This window comes from Erithacus rubecula (assembly GCF_903797595.1).
Source record: "Erithacus rubecula genome assembly, chromosome: 18".
Taxonomy (NCBI): Eukaryota; Metazoa; Chordata; class Aves; order Passeriformes; family Muscicapidae; genus Erithacus; species Erithacus rubecula.
Window position 1 is genome coordinate 5,722,936 of NC_136670.1, and position 25,401 is coordinate 5,748,336.

Here is a 25,401-nt window from a genome sequence, read left to right on the forward strand (position 1 = left end):
CCTAAATAGCCCTGTGTGACGCTGCTGTTGTCCCTTCCTGTGGCAGAGCACGCTGATGGCTTGTGCCACCGTCTCACCAACATCTGCCCCACGTCCAAGCCCCAGACCCAAGGCCTTGCCAAGGATGCCTGGGAAATCCCCCGGGAATCGCTGCGGCTGGAGGTCAAGCTGGGACAGGGCTGCTTCGGAGAGGTGTGGATGGGTAAGGACCATTCCCACCCCGCTGTCCCCTCTGTGTCACCACCTGCATCCCGTCCCCAGGGGAGGGACACAGCCCCTGCCCCGTACGTGTGTCCTGAGCAGCGTGTCCTGTGCCACAGGGACCTGGAATGGCACCACCCGGGTGGCCATCAAGACTCTGAAGCCTGGCACCATGTCCCCAGAGGCCTTCCTGCAGGAAGCCCAGGTTATGAAGAAGCTGCGACACGAGAAGCTGGTCCAGCTCTACGCTGTGGTGTCAGAGGAGCCCATTTACATTGTCACCGAGTACATGAGCAAGGGTGAGCACGGGAGGGACACTGAGGGGGCAGCTGAGGGGCTGAAGATGGCTCTGACCATGGTCTTCCTCACAGGGAGCCTGCTGGACTTCCTGAAGGGTGAGATGGGCAAGTACCTGCGGCTGCCCCAGCTTGTGGATATGGCTGCTCAGGTGGGTTTGCACATCCCTGGGCCTCCCTCATTCCTTGTGGGGGCACTGGCTGCCTGAGCCCCTCACTGGGCTGTGGTGGCTGTCACTGGTCAGGCAGTGGGGTGCTCTGCAGCCTCATTTGTGTGGGTGCCACTTTTGGCTCTCAGCCCAGAGCAGGGTTGCACACTGGCACCATCATTTTGCCCATTCCTGTTGCTACCAGCTCTCCCTGGCCAGCAAACCCAAGTCTGCATGGCATTTCTTGAGCAGCTGGTGTTTCCCACACCTCAGCTGGGTCCCCTCAGTGGTGCCAGGTTCTCCCTGGGGACCCTCGTGTCACCCTGTCAGCCGCAGTGCCCCACGTGCTGCTCCCCACAGATCGCATCGGGCATGGCCTATGTGGAGAGGATGAACTACGTGCACCGGGACCTGCGGGCAGCCAACATCCTGGTGGGGGAGAACCTGGTGTGCAAAGTGGCTGATTTTGGCTTGGCACGACTCATCGAGGACAATGAGTACACAGCTCGGCAAGGTGCGTGCCCAGGGCTGCTGGCCCTGGAGAAATGGCCACTGTCCCCACGGTGTGTTGTGCCTGGAGCCAGCACATGGCTCTAGTTGCATGGGGGTCCTAGAGGCACCACCCCCTCACTCTGCCTCTCCATCCAGGTGCAAAGTTCCCCATCAAGTGGACAGCCCCCGAAGCAGCTCTGTACGGCAGGTTTACCATCAAGTCAGACGTCTGGTCCTTCGGCATCCTCTTGACTGAGCTGACCACCAAGGGCAGAGTGCCATACCCAGGTGAGGGCTGGCACTTGCTGGCAGAGGCCCTGTCCCCATTGTGGTGCCCAATACCAGCTGTCCATGCCCAATGCTTGCCCCTGAGCTGCCCCTTCCCAAGTTGCCCCACTGGGGAGATTTTGGCCAGGATGCAGCATCCCAGCCACCTTGTCCCACTCTATCCCTGAGTAGAGTGAGAGGGACAAGTGCTGCTAGGCCAGGGGTCCCTCTCTTAGGGATCGCCCCTGAGGCGTGTCCTGGCACAACACCCTTGGGACAGGCAGGGTGCAGGTCTGGTCCAGCTCTGCTCAGTGCCTGTCCCCTGTGTCTGCTCGCAGGGATGGTGAACCGGGAGGTGCTGGACCAGGTGGAGCGGGGGTACCGCATGCCCTGCCCGCCCGAGTGCCCCGAGTCCCTGCACGACCTCATGTGCCAGTGCTGGCGCAAGGACCCGGAGGAGAGACCCACCTTCGAGTACCTGCAGGCTTTCCTGGAGGACTACTTCACCTCCACAGAGCCCCAGTACCAGCCTGGAGAGAACCTATAGACACAGGCCTCCTCCTGGCACAGGGACGCCGCTGTGCCCGCGGCGGCGCCGAGGGCTGCTCCCCGCCGAGGGGCTGTGTCTGTGAGCAGCCCTGCAGCAGCACAGGGCATTGCTCTGGGTGCAGCCAGGGGAGCTGCTGGGCTCCCCCGTCGCTCATTATGACTTGTGGCCCCTGTGGCGCTGTTCTGCTGGCGAGAGGAGCCTGTGGGCACCAACAGAGCCAGCTCAGGAGGGCAAGCAGAGCATCTCCTGCCAAGAGACTTGGGTTTTGGGGGACTTTTTCACCCCACAGCTCTGGGGTGAGCCAGGAGGAATTGGGGGACAGTATCACCCCACCTCAGACACATGGTCCCAGTCTCCTGCAACCCCTTTCTAAATCAGCACAAATTTTCCTGCCCCTTCACCTTCCCCACCGTGTCCCTCTTGGCTCCATCTCTCCCAAAGGTGCTGGCAGAGATGTTTTGCCACAAGGATGTCACAATTCCAGTCTGACTTGAATGGGGTGATGTGCCGGGGTGGTGGTGATGGCACGGGATGACAGCAGAACTCTGGTGGTCCCTCTGGCCTCACCATGACCTTAATGGCTGGTGGGTCTGGGGTCTTTGAAATGTGACAGCTCCAGGCTCTGGTGACCAGCACTGTCCCATTGGAGCACCTGGGCACACAATCAAATCTTCCAGCTCTGTCTGTTGCCCCAAGGGACACATCTCAGCTCTCTGGGGAGCAGGACTGGGGGTGCCAGCAGAGCCCTCACCCTGGTGTGCTTTCTGCCACCACATGCTCCAGGTCTTCCAGCCAGACCCTTGGGAAGTACCCCCCCACCATCCTCTCCAGTTGTGCCACCAGCTTTCCCACCAGCAGAGTTCTCTGGGCTGGCCCTGACACCAAATCCAGTGCCAATGTGGTGCTTGGGTGCATGGCCCATGTAGCTGTTCTGGGTGTGGGAATGTTTTGGAGGAAGTACTCAACTTTCACATATGGTTTTGTCCACCTGGTATGTTTTTGGCTGCCTTCTCTCTACCCATTGTGTCTCAGCTTCCAGGCAGCAATCCCCATGCAGCATCCCCAGCCACATACCCCCATCTGGAAGTGCTGTGCCACATTTGCATCCTCATCTCCCCTCTGCTCCCAAAGGCCTCAGCTGTGGGTGGCTCTTCCTGCCCAGCTCTGTCCCCCACCCCTCCTGTGGGGCTGATCCCTGGTGTCAGCAAGACTCATTCCCTGCCCTCTCCCACCCAGCACCTGCCTGTACATAACCCCTGTGATCCCTGCACTGTCCCACACCTTGACTTCGTTGCATGTGTCGGTTTTCCCTCTCCTGTGGCTGTACCATGGTGGTTCACAAAGCTTCACTCCTTCACCTCCTGGGTCCCAGAGACCCTTGCTCAGAGAGATCTGGGGGTCTTTGGATGCTCTCCTGGAGCACGGTGGGCTGGGGGCTCAGGGGATGCTGTGGGGCAGAGGTGCTGGAGGGAAGGACCCAGAGAGGGGAGCCATGGCTGTTTCCTCCTCTCAGTTCTCAGGCAATGGGATTTCTGTGCCTCCCCATCACCTTTGGGATGGTGTTTGCCTCTGGCACAGCCTCCTTGCAGGCAGCAGACCCAACCCCCCTCCCCAGCAGCCCCTGCCATGGTTCCAGTGTCCTACAAAAGCTGGGAGGGAGCCAAGCATGGGCAGGAGGCCAAAACCCCCACCCCAAATATCCACCAGAGCAGGACCCAGGCAAGCCACTGCCACTCACTCACTCACTCAGTCCCACAGTGCCCTGGTGTGGTTCGACCCAGCCACTTATTTATGAACCAACTACATGGTTGGTTGGTTGGTGGCTCCTTTTTTTAATGAGTAAAACATTTAAAATCAGTTTGAATGGGCTCCTCAGCAGTATGGAGAGATCATGCTAGCTTGAAGAGCAGCAGCTGGTTTCATGGATTTTTTTAAATCATATTGGGAGTTGAAGCCTTTTCTCCCCCCCTCCCTTCCCAGCAGGTTTGCTGTGTTGGTGTTTCTGTGTTTGGGCAGGCACTCCCCAAAGCTCAGCATTCTGGGTCTCCCCATGTTTGCAGCCTCTAGGGATGGGCAGCTGCCACAAACACCCTGTCCCTTGGCAGCTGTTCCAAGGGGTGGCTTGTGCCATAGCTCTGCTTGAATTATACAAATCCCTGTCCCTGGGAGAAACCTTTTACAGCTGTAACAAGTGGAGGCCAGGTTTGGTCTGGAAGCTGGGGTGAGAGAAGGCAAGCACACATGTTGAGGTTTGGCCTTTGGTTGTCTGTGGCAAATGCAGGGTCTTGGGTGCAGCAGGACAGGAAGGGTTTACCCTGCCAGTGCAGCCTCTGGCTCTTTCCAGAAGGCAGCAGGTGCAAGGAGCACTCTGGGATGGCTTAATTCCCCAAGGCTTTCACAGGATCTGGTGAAGGAGATGTGCTGGGGACACTTCAGGGCAGAAGGCAGTAAGGCAATCCCAGAGAAGCCCTCCTGCACGGGGCTGTGTGTCCACATGTCCGTGTGTCCATCCATGTTTCTGTGCAGTGCTCGTGGTGGCATCAGGTGTCACTGGACTTGCCATCGTGGCCAGCATGACCTGGAGGCCCTGGGAATTCAGAGCTTCCCCTCCATCACCATTCTGTCTGCCAATTGACTCTTTAAGCCAATGAAGTCCAAAGGGGAGCCCCCACCTAAGGATGCTCTTTGGCTTCCTGGGGTCCATGAAACCCTACAAGTCATTCTCCTCTGCTGTTATAATTTTTTTACACAGTCTTTTTTAAGATCTCCAACTGACTATGCAGAGAACGTGTGGATCTCTCTCCCCAGCTCCCCTCACTTGCCTTTTTTGGTGTCTAAGTAAAATATTTAGCTTTTTTTTTTTTTTTTTTTTTTTGGACAGTAATAAAACTTGGGGAAAAAACCTGAAAAGGTGGTGGGGGGGTGGAGACGCTTTGAAACTCTAACGTTGATGTAAATACTTTGCTATTTGATAATTAAATACAAACAGACCTCACAAAACTAAAGTGTAGCTTGTGTATAAGAGGACTTGTCAGCTCCTTAGCATCCCTGTTAGAGGATGGAGCATGTGCAGTACCCATGTGAAGCTCCTGTGCTTCAAACACATTTTTTTGGAAGATGCTTCTGGGATCTGGTGGGGCTTCAGCAGAATCTGCTTTATCAGCAACTGTAAGAAACAAGCCTGCTATGTTAAGGTAATTAGTGGGTGCTGATTTGGATCCCTGACTCGGTGGTTAAGTGATTGACATATAGCACAGCACTGGGCACAGGGACTTTTCTAAATTCAGAGTGGCTGCTGCTCCTTCACCACTACCATCATCACCACAGGCTGGGGTGGCTTTAGTGCCACAAGCCCCCCAGTCTGGCTGCTCCCTCTTCCTCAGACTGGTAAGTGACTCAGTCTTATCACCTCAAAAGTTTATTGCTTTATGCTTTGTTTGTCTTTAAAACAATTAAGCTATTGAGGGGTTATCTCTTGTGTGCAGATCCCTTGGTGCCTGTGCAATGTGTGGGCTGGGAATGGGCTGGTGAGGTCACCCAGGAGGGAAGCTGAGGCTGTGGCTGCTCCAGCTCTCACATCTGTTGCTGTTTGAGAATGGGATGGCCGTGGGGGGTGAAATGGAGGAGGAGATGGGTGCTGGAAGGGGCCAGGGTGCTGCTGTCCAGCCTGACCTCTGGGGAGGCACAGGGGAACTGAGCTGGTTTGTGTACAGGGGATGAGGGGACTGGAGTCAGTACTTCCAAGTCCTGCCTATGGCACTGTTTGCTTCCTCCTCTCCCTGTCTTGTCCTCAGCCTCAGTGGCAGCTGAGGCATCTTAGGAGGGTATTAGGATGGGGCTGTGGCTGCCCCTGAGAAGCTCTGGTGAGGAGGCAGAGGTGCTGTGCAGTTTGTGTTGGCAATGGGCTCTAAAATGGTGAGAATGAGTTGTTTGACTTGAGCATTCCCTTCACTTACTCAAAGCTCAGTAAGAGTTCTCCCCAAGAATGTGGAGTCCTGGCTCCCACAGGATAAATGCTTTTGAGTACACAGGGTCAGCCCTGAACTGCAGATCCTGAGTTGTGCTGAGGGTCTGGGGTCTCTCCCACAGCCTAAATGCAGCAGAAGGTCTTCTGGAGCAGAAGCAGGATGCTATATGTTCAAGGGTTGGCTCACAGCAGGACTGTCCCCCTGTGTGAGGCTCTCAGGGTTTGCTGGCAGTGCCACCAGAGCTCCCACAGTGCCTGTAACTCACTGGTAACAAGGGGTGGACAGGAGGCTGCCAGCATGTGTTCACTCAGAGGACACAGCCTGTTGTCACTTGGATCTCATCCCCTCCAGCAGCAGGTCTGGGTGCCACCTGAGCCATCTGTCCTCCCTTGCCCTGTTACCAGAGGATTTGCCTTTGCTGGGAGAGTAGCAAAACCCTCTTGCCAAGGGTTAATCTTCAGGCTCTGGAGGGGAGGGCTGAAGTCCTCACCTGACTGTAGCTTACCTCCCACGGCTGGGAAAGCACCTGGTGCCAGGGAAAAGCTGCAGGGCAGGGCTACCTGTGACCCTGAGTGTGTCTGTGGATTGGCTGGAGCAGCCTGGTGACAGCAGCAGGGGACAAGGCTGGTGCTATTGTCAGTGGGACTGTGCCTCTGGACTCGGCTGCCTCCCTGAGCCCACTGGTGGGTGCTTCCAGCCCAAATGGCTCCTCCATGGGATCAACTCTTTCTTCTTGCTGCTGCTGTTCTTAAGGCCATGCTGTGGGCTTGTCTCAGGGTGAGCAGGAAGAGAATCCAGGCAGGAAGCACTAATCACCCAGCAAGATCCCTGGATGAGAGGCACATGCTGGGAGAGCAGGCTGATTCCTACCTGCACCCCGAGCAGTGCTGGGGAGCTCAAGTGCCAAGTATCAGATCCCAAGATGATGCACTATCATGGATATCAGCCAGATCTAAAGCTGCTAAAAAAAAAAAAAAAGGCAAGCCTTGTGGTATTCCAGCTGCTCATCCTGGGGATGCTCCCTCTCCCTGAGAAGGGTTGAGGAAGAGTATGAAAAGCCCCTGGACCCTACAGCTGTACTGAGGAGTCCAAGGACTGCCTGAGCCACGCTGCATCTCTGTTTCTAAGGATTGGAATCTGGGCTGGATTTTGTTTTGGGTTTTTTATCCTTTATTTACCCTGCTGTGCCACTTATCTGTTATGTGACCTAGAAAAGAAAATGATCTCTCCCTCATACAGAAAGACAAAGGAACAGCTTAAGGCTCCAGCTCCCTGTATCCAGGGAGCATCAGGCAGATGGACACTCTGTAACTGAGCAAGGTGAGGAGACTCACTCAGTGCCAAAGTGTCAAGTGACACTTGTGGGCAGTGTCCAGGCTCAGTGGGGCCTGGCACAACACAGTGGTTGTGTTCCAAATCCCACAGCTTTGAGCCACTGGTGCAGCTGCCCACCTGTGCAGTCCCCACACAGAGCCCCCGTGGTGTCCCCAGGACACCCAGGGACAGAGCCACCCCACTGTTCTTCTGGCAGAGAAGGGCAAAACACCTCCTGTGAGCATTTTTCCATGTAGCTGGCAAATGCCTAGCTGAGCCCTTTGGCTCTGTCTGTCCAGGCTCAGCCCCATCTCAGGTGCACAGGCAGGGATGCTGTGATGCTGCTTTTCACAAGCCATCAGGTTTGACCTGTTCTGCAGTCACAGGCTGGTTTTTCAGTCTCTTTATGGAGAAGGATGAACAAGGCATTAGCATGGGATGTGAAACTTGGTTGTGTTCCTCCTCCTGCCCGAGGCTTTCTGTCTGACCACGACAAAGTTGCTTTACTTTTCTATCTTTACAATGAAGATGGTATCTCAGAGCCCCAAAGAGGGCAGGAGGGTGTGCTGGGGAGGGCTGTGTGCATTCAAAGAGTGCTCCTTCTCTGCAGTAGGGGTGGGAGACTCCTTACCCCATTGAAAGCTGTCCTGCAGCCTCCCTCTTTTTTGAAGTGCTTTTTTCAAGCTGGGTTTCATACAAGGCAAAGCTAGCAGCTCTTGAACCTCACGTACAAAGCCAAGGCTTGCTCTCATCCAAAGGGTTGTCTGGCTCCCTGACTAGCACTTATTTAAATTGCTGTAAAGTGCAACTTTGCTAGCAAGGAACAGAAGTGTTCTCTTGACAGAACAGAGTGCACTCGCTTAAATACATTGAAACTTAGAAGTTGCTCAGAGCACAACTGTGCCATGGTTTGCAATGAGTGCCCTCCCCTCTCCTTTCCATTTGTTATTTATGCCTGAGTTGATGTGACAGCTACTGGGATTTCCCTCAGCCTGACAGGTGACAAAGCTGTCACATCTATTTTTGATGTAGCACATGCTTTGCTTTACTCATATAAACAATAATATGCCCTGAACTCTTTCCAGCTTGGACGTGGTCTGCAGAGCAAGGGATAAGCCTGTTTCAGCTCCAGCACACCCTTCAACACTCTCAGGTGCTTCTTGGATCCCACAGTCTGTCTCTCCCTGTTCTACACAGGGGCATGGGCAAGGCTGGGGAAGGGCTCACAGCACCATGTGTGTCCCCCAGGATGGCTGGTGGCAGCTGGGCTGCCCTGAGCAGAGGGACAAGCTGGGTGATGTGTCATGGGATGGGGTGACACCACGTGGGCACCCAGCAGACACTTTCACTGCCAGCACTGGGGATTAGCAGCTTCCAGGACACAGCTCAGGGGTTTAATTTCATAAGCAGCAAGAAAAAGGGGAATCTGTCATGTAAGTGCAGAGATACACAGGAGGTGCTTCTGGTTGTGAGATGAGGCTGGTTAGGAATTGCCAGTCTGGCTCCCAGTCAGCCCATGGTCAGTTTAAACAGTCCAGAAGAGTCAGTACTGGGAGCTACAGGGCAAACAGGCTCTGCCTCTTGCTGGAGACTGTTTGGGGTTGCTGTGCTGGGAACAGAACAATGCAGAGACACGTGATTGCTGGGCTAAGGCATCCACAATGAACAGCCAATGCATCATGCTGGGCAGGAGGCCATAGACCAAAGTTTATAAAGCTTTATTAAACATTTTGAACAGCTGTGCAATGAACAAACAATACTCTGGAAGTTTCACAACCTCATAGCTCAAACTGCCTCAGGACAGCAACAGCCACTTCTGCTGCTCTCCACCAGAAGACAGAAGGAAAGACAAACAGATGGCAAAGCAGAGGGAAACCTTCCAAGTTTAGAGGTGTTTTGTGTCAACCTCTAAGGCTTCTCACAAACCAACCTCTGCCCCAGGCTGTAGGCCTGACCCACCACCACCCTGGATTTTTGATATCCTTCTGCCAGTGAAGATGCAGGCATTTTTCCAGCCTTCTCTAGTCAGTAGCACCAGCACTTTCTGTCACCTCTGACCCAAAACTATTATCTCTGAAAACGGATGAAGCATTTACTGCTCCAAGCCATGGCTCCACCTCATGGATCCTCTCCTGCCCTGTCCACATCCAGCCTTTTGGGCTAGCATGAGTTTTGTAGGGTGATGTTCACAGTGGCTTCCAAAACCCCGTGTCTTGCAGCATGCTGGTTCTTTCTCCCAACAGTCAATACCATGGTTAACCCAGGACATGGAGGAGGAGGGAAGAGACAGTCTCTACTGCCTGTCAGGCTTTATAAAAGCAGCAGCATAACTGAGGCTTTCAGGCTGGGATCTTGGAGCACAGAGTTCAGAAAGCACTTCAGCAGTGCACACATCACTTTGGCAGTCTGGGCAGGAGGAGATGACTCACATGCCTCCAGCTCCAGCAGCTTTTGGCCAAGTCCATTTGTGAGCTGTTGTACTTGCCCTTGATCAGCAAGGTGGGAAGGCTGGCTCCCCACAAAGAGAGACTGAGAGAATCTTGTAGCTATTCTAGCAGGATCAGTGGGCCAAGAGCCCTGAGTTAGACCACCATGGCCTAATGCAGACAAGTGACACACAATTTCAGCACTCCCAGCTGGGCAGTGCCAGCAGCTCAGGCTCCCAGCAGTTCCCAGTGAGAGGGCTGGTGTCTGTTCCCGGTGATACGGGAGAGAAAAAGATCTTCTGCTTCTAAAAAAGCAGGTGGTGCTGCCAGAGTTCACACAGTAAACGAGTCGAATTTCACAGGCAGAGTGGGAAGAGTTTGTCAGTCCAGTCCACGCACAGTTACAGGAAACAGGTTGTCTTTACTCCAGTCCCATACCCAACACCCCCCTCCTCCCCAGCCCTACCCCCTTTTTAAAAGCAAAACAAGAGCCCTCAGCAGATTGGAAGATTATGATTTTCTAGGTGCCCACTATGTTGGGATCATGAGCTGATTCTGGCAGCTGGGATCCTGTGCAGTGATACAAGAAGCAGTTCCCCCAGCAGCTGTAGCAGATGAGGAATAGAGCTGCTAGGAAGACCAAGGCACAAATTGTGCAAGGTTTCCGTTCCAGGAGAAAACTGAGCAGGTAGAATCCCATGAACATTGAGTGACTGAACCACAGTGCTGGGTTGAGGGGCTTGGGTATGAGCAGGACAGGTAGCAACCACTGAAGGCAGTACATGGTGGCTGGCTGGGGCCTCGCTGGCAGCAGCAGTCAGATGTGTTCCAGCAACTCCTCCAGAGGGCAGGCTGCTCTGTAGGGAGGGGAAAATGTCAGACTGTCAGAGAAAGGCAGGGAAAAAATCAATGGTCATTATTCTAAAGCTTCATTTACTTCCAAGCATCATTTAATGATGGTTGAACTCACAATACTTAATTCTGGTGTGTCTTGGTGTGTGGAAAGCTTCCTGCTTTCTGAACCACTCAGCTGGGGACAGGATCAGCTAATGCTGGTATTGAAGTGTATCCTGTGTGCTCTGCTCCTCAGGCCTTTATCCAGACTAACAAGTGAGACCCTTTCAACATAGTACAGTAACAGAAAGGGAGAGGTGGAAATGGGAAACAAGCTGCCACAGCCTTCCCTACATACATTGATCCAAGACAGTCCAAAGGCTTGAGTGATGATATAAAGTAATGCACTTGAAGGGTAATCATTATTTGGTGCTACAGAGAAATATTAAAGAAGCATTAGTGCAAGGAATTGTTCTGCACACAAACAACAAAGTCTTCCAGCAGGACAGCACCAGACCAGCTACACATGAAGCTACCCAGGAAAGCCCTGGCAGTGTCCAGGCTGTAAAACAAAGGGAAGGACAGTCCCTGCTTAAGGATTTATAATCCTTGCCAAACAGCTAAAGTCAGATAAGACAGAGTATGTGAATAGAACAAAGGGGGGGACAGGCTCAAAATGGCAATTTCCATAAGTGCTGTAAACACAGGATTTCCTCACTTGGATTATTATAAAACCCTCTGGAAACTGAGCTTTAAGGGCTTTCCTAAGCAGGGATGGCAGCACTACAAGTCCAGAAAACCTGCTCCTACCTTTAGCAACCACCTAAATGATACTAAGTGCATGCTTTAGATTTTTTCCTTTGAAGCACTACAAAAACCTTCAAGAATTTCAAATGGCTTTAAAAACAATGCCTCAACCCCACCAAGAAGAGTCTGGTGGGGACAGATCCTTGCAGCAAGCCTTGTATCTGCAATTACTCAATGGAGCAGTGCACCCTCAGAAGGATGAAGGGCTCAGCCAGCCTGTTAAGATTACAGCTGGGGGTGGGAAGGTTAGTAGGATGAAGGAGTGAGAATGTAAACAAACAGCACATTCCACTGGCTCCTGTTGGCAGGAGAAGGGATTTCCTGGCAAAGGGAGACAGAATGAGGGATTGCAGAGAAAAGCCAAGAGAAAACCACACGAGCTTCTCTTCCAAAAGAACACTGAGGTCAGCTTTGTCTTGCAGGTACCAACGGGTTCTGCTGTCAGCAGCAGGAAATGCTGCCATCCTGAGCAGCACAAGCTATTTCACTTTAATGTTAGTAGGAAAATACAAGCCAACATCCCCACCAGCACAAACATTATGTAGGGAAAGTTCTGTTCTGTTCTCCAGCAGAGAGGGCAGCTGGAGTTCCATTAGTAAAACTAAGCTGCAGCTCAGTAGCCAAAGAGTAAGGAATTATTTTATGCTGCAGTACAGATAAAGCCAAGTCATAGGAATAAAGCTCCCAATGTTAGTTCTGTTTTAGGCAGGTCACTCATTTGCATCTTTAAGGGCAAGTCTAGTCCCAAGCCATTTCCCCATGTATAAACTGAAATTAGCTATTACTCATTTCATAACAAAACATGCTGTCTGCTTGCCTTTGTGAATTGCTCAGCTATTTCTGGAGTAAACAATATCACAGAAGTACTGGAGAACTTTTTTCCAAGGAGAAGAATGGAGAGAAAAAGATCTAACAACAAATATTCAAACAGGAAGGTAATTAAACCCCATCACCCAACTTTTCAGTTCAGAATGCAGCAAAGTTGTACTAAATCAATGATTTGCAGCTGCCTTAATCCTCCTGAAATGTTCCCTTCTTGAAGTTTCCTGCAATTTTTTTCTCACAAGTGCTCCAAACATTGAGCATTAAAAATCACTGCCTAAACACCATGTCATGTTTTTGCTAGATCCAGTCCTAAGTTGCATCAGTTTGACTTCTGTGGCAATTTGTGTCACCTGTTCTCCAAACTTTACTTTAAAGTGCCTACTTTGCTTTCAGTTTTCTGTCTCTAGAGTAAAGAAATGGTAAAGAACATGTTTGTTAAGTAGCACAAGGCTGTAAAAAAGAACTACAATTTTTCAAAACTAATGTCACAAATCTCTGAGCTTTACCAGGGTCATGTGTCACTATTGAGGCTTTAGCCCCAAACTTTACAACTGACTACAGATAGAAAATAAGTATAATTCGTGTTGTAGGTACACTTTGTAGCTCTTACAATGCTCTTAATAAGAACACTCTAAACACTGAGTTGATTTTAAGCATCTAAGCTTTACTTGAGCACTTTCTCCAAACACAAAGCTATCTCAGAACAAGTTACCCATTTTTAAATATTAGTATTTCCCACAAGAACCAGCTGTTTGTAGCAATCAATGCAACCACTGCAGAATAAAGAACCATTTAACAGTAGTTATTTTTACTATGAAGTTTCAATGCCAATGCCCTTCAACCTGCAAACCTCTTGGATTTCTGCCCACTGCATCCATTCACACAGCTGCTCTTTGTATCTGTAGTCAGTTTGCTTGTACTCTCACATGCCCCTTCACTACCAAGCAGTTAAAGGCTGAGAACCCTTTGCTGTATCCCACAGCTGATCCTACACAAAGTACTTACAACTGGAGGCTGCTACAGCTCTGTCTCCCTCAAGGACTCTCCAATAGTAAGATCTGTGCTCTTCACTGGAGATTCTCTGTCCAGCTGGCATTGAGACTGAGTTTTCTTTACACTATATTGATCAAAGAGAAACAGCACCTCCTGCTATCAGCTGAACAGGGAACGTTCTCCTTCATGCCCAGGATATGCAGATCCTTCTGGAAGCCAGAACAATATTTGGTTTTGCCTGGTTTCTCAAGCAAGGTGAAGCACGCAAATTAAAGATTCCTACCTTGTTGTCTTTGTCCCCTCCTCACAATCCAAGCCAAAGATTACCATGTTCCAGAGCAAATAATAAGCTGTCACCCAACAGGAGTGGTTTCACAACTGCATCCTGCTTTCCCTCAACCAGTTGCTCTTGTTCTCCCCTGCCTGACTCACCTCTTGCCTCAGCCAGCCCAGTGTCCCGCTATCCCCAAACCTGCTCCTGTGCTGCTCCTCGGGTCACCTCATTTGGTGGCCACTCATGTTTACCTGACAGCTCCTTCCCACTTCCTCCTTCTGCCTCTCCACAGCTCTTGGAGCCACTTGAACTCACTTCAGGCCCCTCAGCAGCACAGCTGGTGATGCTCCCAGTGTGGCCAGTCTGATCTCCACGTGCTGCCAGAGCCTTCTCCTGGCACTTCCAGCTGCTGCAGGCAGAGGAGCAGCCAGGGGAGGTTCCCTGCACACCTCCTCAGTAGGCAAGCACCAATACTTCTCCACATGCTTATTAGCTGGCTTCCACTGCATTCCCAACCCTCCCTGCTGTCATCTTCCCTCCCAAAAACATTCAGGTCCTACTGGTGTATGTTTGTGTGGAGGATTTTAGAATTCCAGTGAAAAAGGCAACAGCAGACCTTTCCCAAGCAGAAACAAAATTCCAGTTTAGAGTGAGTAGCACAGTGCACTGCTTTGCAATGGAACAGTCACAGTTTGGAATAAATCCATCTGAGGAGCTAGCAAGCTGTTCCTTCATATTCTACAAACTAAATCAGCAATTAACACACTGAGAGGTGTTCCTACACCATAGGTTTGACACATCAGTATGTCAATACCAGGTCTGTACCTTTCTCAAGAACATTTGAATTCTTTAACAGTCCATTTACCCTGGAAGGGGAGAATAATCAGCCAGCTTTCCCTAAGCACTTCAAGGCTAGGCTTGTTCAGACCTTACAAAGGCAGCCTTTAAGCCAGTCCACACAGAACTCACCCTGCAGATGAGTCTCCCAGACTGAGAGGTGGAAAGTCTGCAATAAAACACTGAGTAACCTTTTTATTGGGGTGTGCTGGTATCACCCACCCCCTTTCCCAAAAGCTGAAGTCTCTGCCTGTGATGAAAAGCCACACTGGTTAGATAAAAGTCTCTCAAGTTATCCAGTGCACATAAACTGAAGAGCAATCCTCAGGGATGTGTTTCTTACCTACAATGCTCACCTGTCTGCTTAAAATTGTTTTAATCCAAAACCCTGTCACAACTACTAACTGATGTGTGTGGGCAGTGCTTCACCCTGCCAGCGTGTTCAAAACCAACTCAAATATCACATAGCACCCAAAACAGCTGCTGAGAAATACATATCATCCAAAGCATGGGACAAAAAGAGAAGTGAAGAACTATCAAGTGACAAGTTGGAAGAGTTCAGCTAAGAAAAGCAACAGCAGACCAGCTTCCCAGATGCCAACCCTCTGTCGTAAACCCAAACCATAACTGCTCAAACTTTAAGACCTATTTGCAGCTGGGATTAACTCCTCTAGGGTTTTTTATAGCCTTGCCACTATTATTTCAATTTTTTTTAAAAGCTTTATCTGCTGGTATGACTCAGCTGGAAAGAGTGATTCTATAATTTTTGGCAAAGGCCTTACCCTAGTCTTGGATCATGCCTTGGACACTTGATGTAGACTCAGAAATGGTGCAATGTAATCACAACAGTTTCCAAATAGAGCAACAAATCCTTTACTAACCAAATCTTGGGGTTAGTGTTCTTATTCCTCAAGCTAGACACAACCCAAAGCAACTCACTTGGTGAAAAGTGGAGTCTCTGTTGAGCCACTCTTTTCATCATTCCAGGCAAAGCTTCATTCTTGATGGGGGATGGATTAGCTTTTGTCCAGAGACAGCATCCATGCCATCTGGACTGCAATGCCCTCACAGCACCAGGGGGAATCCTCCTCCACCCATGAGCAGGAAAGCAGAGGAGAGATCCAAACTAAAACTAATTGGGTATTTTTTGTTTTCAGAGAACTTGGAATGGGCCTGGAAATCATCAGGAATCAGAGGAGCAGAAGCTTGTCTCCATGCTCTGTGGTGGGAAGAGATGTCAGCAGTCACAGCTGTCATCTGAAGTATTACTACTTCCATTTGTATTAATTCATTAATTTTCAGAGGTCGTCATTCCCACCTTCTCCTTTGTTTAACTGCCAGAGATCACAATTTCCAGGCCTATTCCAAGTCCCCTGAGAAAAGCAGTTTTAATTTTGATCTCTTCTCTGCCTTTTGTGCCTTCAGAGGTCCAAATACAGCCTGATAAGGGTGAGTTTTCTGCACCTCAGATTTCTGCACCTGCATTAGGAAAGGCAGAAATGTCCTTTGGGCAGCTACTAGGAGTTATGACCTATAGCTTGGAAATACAAAGGTTACTGCACTATGACAGTATTTGCAAGGTCCATTGATACATTTCAGTACCAGGGAAGTATAGGAGAGTTCAGCACTTTGTGGGCTACATTTAAGAGCTTGTTCTTCCTCTTCTCTTACACTCGCACGCTTGGGGTATCATGAGCAATGTTCGTATGACAGAACATCTCGTAAAGTCCCTTTGTAGCTGGCTCCCAGCACGTGTGGGGGCTCGGGGAGGGTGCAGAGCGCTGCATTCACAGATTATCACAGCACATCCCGGGCTGGAAGGGACCCGCCAGGCCCGGCCCAGCCCAGCCACTGGACAAAAGCTTGTCAAAGATCGCGCTGCCCTGGGGAGAAACGGGCCCGGCTTTCCTCTCAGAACGAGAGCTACGAGAGGCTGGCGGCCGAGAGCAGAAGGAAGGGAGGGCACACACACACCGCGCTGTTATTTCCATGCTGGCACCGAGCTCCGGGCCGGCCGAAGCCTTTTCCTCCGCGGCGGGGAAACCTTTCCCCTTTCCAACCCTTTCCCCCGCCAGGCCCGCAGGGCTCCCCCAGCCCGGCTGCGCCGTTCGCCGGCCCGTACTCACCGCGCGCCGCCTCACGCCGCCATGGCGGGGCCGCCCCGAGGAGGGAGGGAGGGAGGGAAGGAGGGAGAGGCCGGCGGCGGGCGGGGACGCCCCGCAGCCCCGGGCAGAGCCGGCTGTGCCCGGGAGCGCTGCCGGCGCTGCTGCTCCGCCGGCGGCAGCGGGGGGCGCGGGAGCGGCCGCTCCTCAGGCGGGTCCGGCGGCGCCGCCAGCTGCGCCTGCGCGGGCGCTGCGCCTGCGCACGGCCCGAGCCGCCTGCGCTGCGTTAGAAAAGGGCTTGTGTTGATGGGATTGTGGTAATTGACAAAGGATTCGTGTTCATCATAGAAGTTTTGGAGTTTGGATAAAGCACAGTGCTTAAAATAAGAAAAGAACATGAAGCTGGATAAAGGGAAGTATAGGATTAAACCCACTCTGTTTAAATCCCCCTGTTATATTGTGTATACCAGTTTGTCAAAAGAAAAAAAAAAAGGGTTTTCCATAGTCTGAAAGGTTTTTTTGCAGAATCAAATTTCCTGCCTTTGTGTAATCAATCAAAACTATTTGCTAAAGACCAGGCTTCCTATTTCTCCTGTTCTTTATCTCCCAAGAGCAGATGGTTACACGACCAATTGTCCCAAGAGCTGTCCCCCGGGAGTTTCTGTCACCACCACTGCTTACCCTGCAGAATTGTTACAATAAAACAATAACAATTATCGATTACTACAAGGAAAACCATACTATAAAAAGGGACCTTCAAACCAACTTCTGTGGAAATGTGGAGTGGGTGGTGACCATTCCATTTTGCTGAATATTGAGACTTTTGTTTCTCATTTATAACAAGACCGAGCGCAGCTCATTACAAGAACCTGTTATAAATGAGAAACAAAAGTCTCGATATTCGGCAAAATTTAGATTGCTTTATTTTATATAGACAGAGCACTGGGGATCCATGGGGGCACTACCCACTCCATGCTCCACCAAACTTTGGTTTGCAGCTCCCTTTTATAGCATGGTTTCCTTGTAGTCATCAGTAATTGTTATTTTTTTGCTGTCATAATTCTGCCAGGTAAGCAGTGGTGGTCCGTGGGATCTCTGGACGTGAAGTCTCCAATTTGTCAAGTCCCATAGATAACCATAAATGACAGAAGTCAGGAAGTCTGGTCTCAGGCTGCAATTGATTACACAAAGGCAGGAAATCTTGATTTTGCAGAATCTACAGGGCTGTGTGAAAGCCTAGTTCTGCAAACTGTTAGTAAAACAGAATGATTTAATCATATATTTTCCTTTCTTTAATGTCATGTTTCATTTCAGACCTATTGTGGTTTGTATAAACCACAATACTTTTATGATTAACACGAATCTTTTATCAATTATCACAGTCTGTTCAGACTGAAGAAGAGGAAGCTGAGGGGGAAACCTCAGCACTGCTTATGGGCCTGAACCTGTCCGAGTTCTAGGAACATTTGGACACTGCTCTGAGGCACAGGGTGGGATTGTTGGGGTGACCTGTACAGGGCCAGGAGTTGGACTCGAGGATCCTCATGGGTCCCTTCCAGCTGGGATTATTCTGTGGTTATTATTCAATCCTGTTTGCACGCTCTGTTTGCAGGCCAGCCTGCTCCCCCCTGCTCTGCTGGGTCCCCTCGAGCACAGTGACCTGGATCATGTCCAGGGGGCATGGGAATACCCCCAGGGAACGACCTCAGAGCCAGCCTGTTCCAGTCACCTACACGTGAAATTCATGTTCAGGTGGAACTTCAGTGTTCCTGTTGCCTCATCTCACAGCTCAGCACCACTGGGGAGAGCCTGGCTCCATCCTCACCCTCCCTGCAGCTGCTCACAGACATTAATAATGTTTCCTCTCAGTTGTCTCCTCCAGCCTAAACAGCCCCAGCTCCCTCAGCTTTTCCTCATAAGAGAGATCCATCTTCTCAGCCCTCCCCTGGACTCCCCTCAGGGAGCTCCATGTCTCTCCTGTCTGAGTAACCTGAGCAAGCCCAAGGGAAAGAAGAAAAACAGTCCAGGAAAAACAAAAAACCGAAAGACCAAGATCTGGCATTTTCACAACCATTTAAAACCCTCCCAGCCACAGTTTCAGGGCCACCCACATTTCCCACAGAGTTTTCCACTTGGCTGGCCTGTGCATTTGATAGTTATGATAAGACTTGCTCTGCCAATGGCCTGGCAAGTGTGTATCCAGCCCGGGATAGTTTCCCTCTGCTCTGCCTGGGCTGACCTCTTTATGGGGTGCTTAAAATTCCTGGTTTATGGCACTGCATAGGAATGGCCCTAAAGCCTTTAGCTGATGCCAGCTCTGATGGTTCATAGTAAAAATAACTACTAGATGCCAGCTGACGATTCCCATGGGACTCCATGACCACTCAGGGGATTTTCAGGATCCCACCTAACACCAGCAGCAAGCAGGCTTCACTTGGGGAACTGAGCTGCTCCAGCACATACTGCTGGTGGCAGTCTGCAGGACTGATACTGGATCCAACTTGACAAAACTTGGGATCTCCAAGTCATTATGCAAACTTCAATATGGACCCTCATGACTAAGACTCGTGCCCTGCTATGGGAGCCATGTGCTCACTTGGGGTTTGGTTGTAGTTACAGCTTTCTATAAAGAAATTCCATTAAGCCTGGCTGGCAGAGCTGTAGCTGGAAGCAGCATGAGCTCCCAGCCCTGTGGCACCTTTTTCAGCAGGCAGGAACAGCGAGGGATCATCCAAAACTCATATTTCAGCAGGCTCTGCAGGCTGCATGGAGCCATCCAGTGGAGTGCATCTGTAACGAGCTGCAGAGTTAAGAGCATTTCTGGCATGGAAGGGAAAGGTAATCCTAGGCCAGTGGGAACAGATTGTTCTGTGCAGGACAGCAGGCCATGGGGTTTTATGGCCTTTCTGTTCAAGCAGAAGCTTTTAAAGGACCTCTGGCTGTGCTCTGCTTTGGTTCTGGGGAATATTTCTTCCAGTGATTTTCCTGTCCTTTGTTTAGCTGGTTGTGAGCAGTGTCTGTTCCAATCAAAAGCCACATCTGTGATGGAAAGGGTGTACCCATAAAAGCAGCACTGTCAGAGGCCAAGCAGCACCAGCACTGAGCTCCCACTGCTCTGTGTGAACCACAAGGTGGTAATTTGTATTTTGAGAGAATAACTGAAGAGCACAGTGGTGCCAGCACTCCTGCATTTCCAGCCCAGGGCTGGCTGCAGCTCAGCACTTGGGGTCTGCTGAGCCACGGCTCCCCAAAGCTCTGGGGACACTGTGGCTGCAGAAGAGACTCTTGTGCTGTGGCAGAGGAGTCAGCAGGGGGAGAGTTTCAAAATACTGCAAATAGTGGTTGTGAGCAAGAGCTTTTTCCTGCTAAAGAAAATAAATCCTTGCTGTTGGTGAGGGGGCAGACATACACTGCATCCAACAATTAATTGGCAAACTGGCTCCAATGTGGCCAAGTGTGACAGGACACAAAGAGGTGAAACACAGCAATTGTGAAAAGGTGAGACATTAGAGCAGATGAATCCATCTCTTTGCTGCAGATAAAACCTCCTTGCTTGGTCCTGCCTGCAACAAACCTCAGCTGATCCAGACTCCACAGATCACAGTCTTAGAGGGTCAGCTCTGCCTGTGAGCTGAGAAAAGCCAAACCAACCAGGAGCAGCACAAACGTACAAAACACTCAAGTTTACTTCCAGCACCATTCCCAGTATGTAAGTTGCACCTCTCCCAAACAGAAGTCCTTTACTTTTCCCAGTCCCAAAGCAGTGCAGTTCAGTAGTCAATGGGCTTAGAGCCATTTCCCATCTTAGCAATGGACGTGATCTCTCAGCTTATTGGATCCCAAAGAGAGATCTAGGCAGCAAAACAGAACAAGCTGCTTCCAGCAAGACAAGAGGCAGCAGCTCTGCTATCTCAGTCTCCCCACAGAGCCCTGCAGGCAGTGCTGGCTGCCCTGGCTCCTCTCAGAGGGGGGGTACCCCCCTGAATTTTCGGATGACGTTGGCCAGCCGCTTGGCCAGCCCGCCCCGGCTCGGCTCCTCCACGTGGAACGTTCTGGTCAGCAGGTTGTAGAAGGAGCCATAGCACACGGCCACCACGGTGCAGGTGAGGCAGATGACATTGTAGGGCATGCTGAAGTCTGGTGTTGGCAGGTTCACCAGCAGAGGCTCCGTGTACAGGCGCACAAAATAGCTGGAGCCATCAGAAGAAGGAAACCTGGAGAGTGGAAGGAAGGAGGAGAGCGGGGTCAGCCTGCCCAGGACCAGTGCTTCATGCTCACCAGAGAGGATGAGAGCAGCCACAGCCCACAGGTTGGCAGAGTCCTGCTCCCCAGCACCAGCACACTCACAGTGAGGTGAAGAGAGGGCTCTGCTCCACATCCGTGTCCTTCATTGCAGTGACACTGGGCACCAGGGCACTGAGCACTGATGAACTAAGGGCACAAAGAACACACCCATGTCAGTCCTGACAGCAAAGACTTCTCCAGACACCTGGGCACTAAGTGCTATGCAAAGCCCAGAAAGAGATGAAGGAGCTTGGGAATGTCATTACCCAACATAAAAGCCATGATTGGGGTCAGGTGGGTACTCTGTCCACTTCAATAAGGCCCTCTCAAACTGGATTGTGATCTTGGTGACAGAGTTGGCTGGCAGCTGGATCAGCATTTCCAAGAGGTGAGGCCGTCTCCGGTCCTGGGCTGGCTGGTAGTGGATGTAACCTAACACCAAAGAAATTTTGGCAGTGGCACCACGGGGACCTAATCCAATCTCACATTGCGTGGACATCTCCCATTAGCTGGATGCTCCTACTTCCACTGTCCTGAGAGAGGCTTTCTGGGCAAGTGAAGATGTACCCATAGCAAGAAGCATGTGTTAAAGCTAAATTTAGCTGCTCTTTAAAGCTACTGACCTGTGAAAGTCAGGTATTAATAAGAAAAGGTATAAACACAAAATAAAACACAATCATCAGTTTTAAATTGAGCTTCCTGTGCTACAAAAATTAATTAATGTTGGTTTAAACCTTTGTTGGATAATGAAACACCATCCACGTGCCTCTTATAAATAAAAACAGACTTAATGGTTCTCATCTGCTGTGAGCACTGAACTTGGGGCTAGGAAAACATCCTAAAATGTTTTGTTTCACAATCCAGTTTCCCAGCAATCACTGAGGCCTGACAGAGGGACTCAACCATCTTTGGAATGAGCCGCTCATGCCAAGGGAATCGGGTGGCATGTCCTGCTTGGAGGGTTTACTTACTGGGCTTGTTTTCCTTCCCTTTGGTGATGATAGTCAGGGTGTGCACGTAGAGCCGCAGGTACCAGGGCACAGTCTCCAGCAGGATGACAGGGAAGGCTCGGTAGGGGTGGGTGTTGTAGATGAGGGTGCAGATCTGCCCGGTCTGCAGCCCGTACCCCGCCACGTAACGCTGGGCATGCAGCGTGGGAATGGGCATTTCAGCTGGGGAAGAGGAAGGACAGGAGTGGGGTGATTGTCAGCCCTGGAGCCCTGGCCAGTGGTGCAGATGAAGTGAAGTTCTGCTCACTCACAGCTGTCTTGGGGCCGCTTCCACTTGAGCTGCACATTGAGGCTGCGAGATGTGTTGAAGAGCGAGGGGCTCAGCAGGTCATACACAGCGTAGGTTTTCTTTTCTCCCTGGACAACAGCTTCATGCACTGATGTTGGAGGGGGGGACACTTCCAATAACTCCTTTTCCTGGAGAAAGCAAATGGACTGTGAAAGAAACTGGCAGCAGTGGGCAAAGTCCCTCCAGGCAGCCCTGAGCTTTGCCACCCAACAGCCAGCTCTGTGCTCTTGCTAACACCAGCAGGTTCATCCTCTAAGCCCTGCTCAGAGCAAGGAAATCGCCTCCCTTCATTAGCCCCTGAGGGGCCAGGCCATGCAGTGAGTGAATAAAAGTGAGGATGCTTCCTGGCCCATGAGTTTACCTTGTTCTTAGGGGAAATGTCCACATAGACTTTACTCTGCGATGCCAGAGGACACGTGTCAGTCAGTGTGCGAGAGAACATCTTAAAGAGGGACCAGTCTGTGGGAAGCAAGGTCAGGTGGCAGGTCAAGTGCTGCAGGCTGGGAGCATTTGAGCACAGCCACCAAGCTTACCTTTCTTTCCTTGGCCGCTGGAAAAGAAGTCAAAGACCACAGTGAGGGTCTGTCTGAGCTCCCAAGACATAGCCAGGCAGGAGGCATCCTGAACAAGAAAGAGACAAGTGCTCTCATCACACCTTCTGGAGGAGGAGAACACCAGGATGGAGCTGGAACTCCACCAGGATTGCAAGATTTCCATTTGGGGTTACCAGAGAAGCAGGATGACAGTTGTGTTAGACACAGTGAACCCACCATAGGGTAGCTGGGCAAACCAGTGTGATACCTTGCAATGTGACAAGGTGGCTTTGGATTTTCTCTTGGGGCATTCAGGGAGGGAGCTGAGGCCAGCTTACCCTGCAGATGGGGCGGATGTGCACTGCCTGGGAGTGGTAGCTGCTGTGGAACAAGCGCTCAGCCTTCAGCAGCACAGCAAGCCCAGCCTGCGGGAAACAAAGGGGAAACTCAGCCCTGCCCTGCCCTCTGCTCCCACCAGAAACGCCCTGAGGGAAATTCCCAGTGCATGCTCCCAGATTGCTGCTGGGAGCCCAGATCCACCAGGAGTGGCCCAATTAGGCAGCTTTGTCTTTACCTTAGAGCCACATGGCAGCAGCTTCTTCCAAGGGGTGAGGTTCTCTGTGCAGACGACTTCACGGGGCAGGACAGCGTAACGCAGCAGATGGTGATCTGTGCCTGGGCAGGGAGAGGGACATCAGCAGGCTGCTACTGCTACAGGCATGACAGCAGCAGATCTGTTCCACCCCCTGTGCACCCCACATCCCACCACCCTCTCAATATGACTAAAATACTCCACCAGAAGTAGATCTCACCCTGTTCAGAGTGATTGGAAAGAATGGGTAAGGTCATTTCATAGCAGATTTTTCTTTTGTGAGTGCCTTAAATCCCGTAGTCCTCCCTGTTTTGTAAAACACTTTTCATAGAGACAAATAAGGGTCTGGGAGCTTCTGCCATGTACTATTTGTGTGTTTCCTCTGTTTAAATCCAAGCCTTTGTTTGTAGGGTGAGGAAATCCTTCCACAAAGGGGTTAAGAGATGCTGTTGTACACACCCAGACCCAGAGTTGTTGCAGGACCTGCACCTGGAATGCTGGCAGTGGCATGGGGCAGAACTAAAGTGAGAGGCAAGAGTGAGGGCAGAGCCAAGCTCACCATTGGCTAAACCCAGGGGTTTGAAGGATGCTGTTGGAATCACTGTGTTGGTTGAGTCAATGAAGTTGAGAGAAGCACAGAATATCCCCGAAAGGATGTTACTCAGCTCTTTCCAGGCTTTGTCAACACTGTGAGAACAGATACCAGAGATTACTCAGCAGCTCAAATCCTTGAAACAATAAATGTTAAATCAGTAACATTCAGTAAATACAGTGGGGTGGCCACACTGGGTCACCAAAGCTGCATGGAGTGTGCAGAGAGACTTCTGGGCATGCATTCCCCAGCTCTCTTGGTATTTTATTCTGATATATCAGGTTTGAGGGACAGCAGGGACACACAGGTATCACATAGCCAAGGGACATGGCAGTGGGCACAGCTGGTACATGAGGAGAGAAGCCAGGGGAGCAGGGAGCATGCAGGAGGTGATGTGTGTGAATGGGGAAGGGGCTGTGAGACCCAAAGCTGCCTTGGTGCAGGTCCAAAGGCTGACCCAACCAGCAGATGAGGAATGGGACACTTGCAGGGAGAAGAGAGCTCTGTGAGTCCCCACAGGGCTGCTGCAGCTTGAACAGGGGTGGTGTGCTAAGGGAGATGGTGACAGGTATTGGATGGGAGTCAAAGGAAGTGAGTCATGGATGAGAGGTCAAGATACAACCCCACTGTATTAGTGCAGCAAGGGTTTTGTCATCACAGAGTCCACTAGGGAATTACTTGGGCCTTTAGTGAACAAGGACTTGCCCTCAGCACCACATCCTATCCTGTGAACTGATGGGGTATGTTCTGTGGTTTCTTAGAGCCACTCCTGGGCTCTTCTTTGCAGCAGACATTTTTCAGCCCAGGAGGCCCTCACACACCATGGCTGCCTCATGGGAGATGAGCAGCAGCTCCTGGGCGCAGTGGCCACAGAGGGGACCCAGAGGGACAGATCCATGGCTGGGGTACCTACTCGGTGACCGTGGGCTGGAACCAGACCCAGAGCTCGGCGCCAGCGGGTGCCTGGAGGGGCGGCTGCCCCCAGTACCGGGTGCGCCAGAAGCCCTGGGTGAGCGCGAGGTGCAGCTCCCGCACGCCCAGCGCTGCCACCAGCCGCCCCAGCGCCTTCGGGAACAGCCTGTAGTGAGACACTGTGGGCAGCGTTAGTCCCCGCCCATCTCATCCCCGATCCCTGCCCCTGACAGCACACCTGCCTGCCCAAACATGAGCTCACCCCGACACTGCTTCTCTTCGCATCGTCACACACAGTCCGCTTGCGTCACGGCCCCGAGTCCTCTCGTGTGATGTCACCGCAACGCTCCGTCCCCACCGCCTCCTCTGCCCTGTCCCTGCTCACCTCACCTGCCTCTGACGTCACCCGCACTCGTGACGTCACCAACAGAGGCAAACCATCACGTAGCGTGGTCCCTCCTCGATATCCCCGTCCTTGCGTCCCGCCCCAGCCAATAGCAGCGCGGTCCGCCCCGCCCCAGCCAATAGCGGCGCGGTCCGCCCCGCCCCAGCCAATAGCGGCGCGGTCCGCCCCGACCGGGCCCGCCCTACCTGCGCCCCGCTGCAGGTCCGCATCCCAGCGCGTGCGGAACTGGAAGGTGGCGGCCACATCGCCGGTGGGCAGCGGGCTCAGCAGCAGCTCCTCCCGCAGCGCGTCCCGCCGCTCCTGCCCCGCGTCCGCCCGCCCGGGCGCGGGCCCTGCCGCCAGCAGCAGCTGCAGCAGCAGCAACACGGCCGCCGCCATCCTGCCGCCCGCGCCGCGCCGCTTCCGCTTCCGGTCGCCCCGCCAATGGCGCCGCTTCCGGGGCTGCCTT

At 51.7% G+C, this 25,401-nt stretch overlaps 3 protein-coding genes across 8 annotated transcripts in view; 1 reads left to right on the forward strand and 2 right to left on the reverse strand.

Moving 5' to 3' along the window:
* Positions 1-4,960, forward strand: part of SRC (SRC proto-oncogene, non-receptor tyrosine kinase) — a 28,160-nt gene extending 23,200 nt beyond the window's left edge. Inside the window, exons 7-12 of the mRNA XM_079321410.1 lie at positions 47-202; positions 321-500; positions 573-649; positions 1,007-1,160; positions 1,295-1,426; positions 1,744-4,960. Of these exons, the coding sequence (XP_079177536.1) occupies positions 47-202; positions 321-500; positions 573-649; positions 1,007-1,160; positions 1,295-1,426; positions 1,744-1,952 (908 nt within the window). The 3' untranslated portion in view covers positions 1,953-4,960. The remainder of the gene's footprint in view (positions 1-46; positions 203-320; positions 501-572; positions 650-1,006; positions 1,161-1,294; positions 1,427-1,743) is intronic.
* Positions 4,961-8,936: 3,976 nt separating this feature from the next.
* BLCAP (BLCAP apoptosis inducing factor) lies at positions 8,937-16,009 on the reverse strand. 6 transcript variants are annotated; one of them, XR_013776286.1, is made up of 5 exons: positions 15,173-16,009; positions 13,648-13,805; positions 13,135-13,331; positions 12,122-12,213; positions 10,635-10,929 (listed from the first exon to the last, which is right to left on the reverse strand). XR_013776286.1 is itself a non-coding variant. In XM_079321380.1 (2 exons), the coding sequence occupies exon 2, from the start codon at positions 10,445-10,447 to the stop codon at positions 10,184-10,186; it is 264 nt and encodes an 87-aa protein (XP_079177506.1). In that variant the 5' UTR covers positions 10,448-10,520; positions 13,135-13,313; the 3' UTR covers positions 8,937-10,183. The 6 variants fall into 6 exon arrangements, 2 of the variants coding, with proteins under 2 accessions (XP_079177506.1, XP_079177505.1); XR_013776285.1 differs by lacking the exons at positions 10,635-10,929; positions 15,173-16,009 and adding an exon at positions 10,507-10,520 and having other exon boundaries at positions 13,648-15,140; XR_013776287.1 differs by lacking the exon at positions 15,173-16,009 and having other exon boundaries at positions 10,635-10,878; positions 13,648-15,140.
* Positions 16,010-20,003: 3,994 nt separating this feature from the next.
* On the reverse strand, positions 20,004-25,368 carry PIGT (phosphatidylinositol glycan anchor biosynthesis class T). The gene is made up of 12 exons (XM_079321923.1): positions 25,139-25,368; positions 24,549-24,726; positions 23,603-23,730; positions 23,026-23,126; positions 22,790-22,876; positions 22,452-22,539; positions 22,280-22,377; positions 21,881-22,046; positions 21,591-21,791; positions 20,886-21,051; positions 20,683-20,766; positions 20,004-20,549 (listed from the first exon to the last, which is right to left on the reverse strand). The coding sequence occupies exons 1-12, from the start codon at positions 25,329-25,331 to the stop codon at positions 20,297-20,299; spliced, it is 1,743 nt and encodes a 580-aa protein (XP_079178049.1). The 5' UTR covers positions 25,332-25,368; the 3' UTR covers positions 20,004-20,296.
* Between the last annotated feature and the right edge of the window lie 33 nt (positions 25,369-25,401).

Bases quoted from the DNA above. Each gene is read 5' to 3' on its own strand.
- PIGT (XM_079321923.1), bottom strand. From the start codon at position 25,331: ATGGCGGCGGCCGTGTTGCTGCTGCTGCAGCTGCTGCTGGCGGCAGGG. The intron at 22,540-22,789 runs GTAAGCTGGCCT...TTTCTTGTTCAG, and splicing joins ACATCCGCCCCATCTGCAGG to GATGCCTCCTGCCTGGCTAT. The intron at 20,767-20,885 runs GTAATGACATTC...TTGTGCCCTTAG, and splicing joins AATCATGGCTTTTATGTTGG to TTCATCAGTGCTCAGTGCCC.
- BLCAP (XM_079321380.1), bottom strand. From the start codon at position 10,447: ATGTACTGCCTTCAGTGGTTGCTACCTGTCCTGCTCATACCCAAGCCC.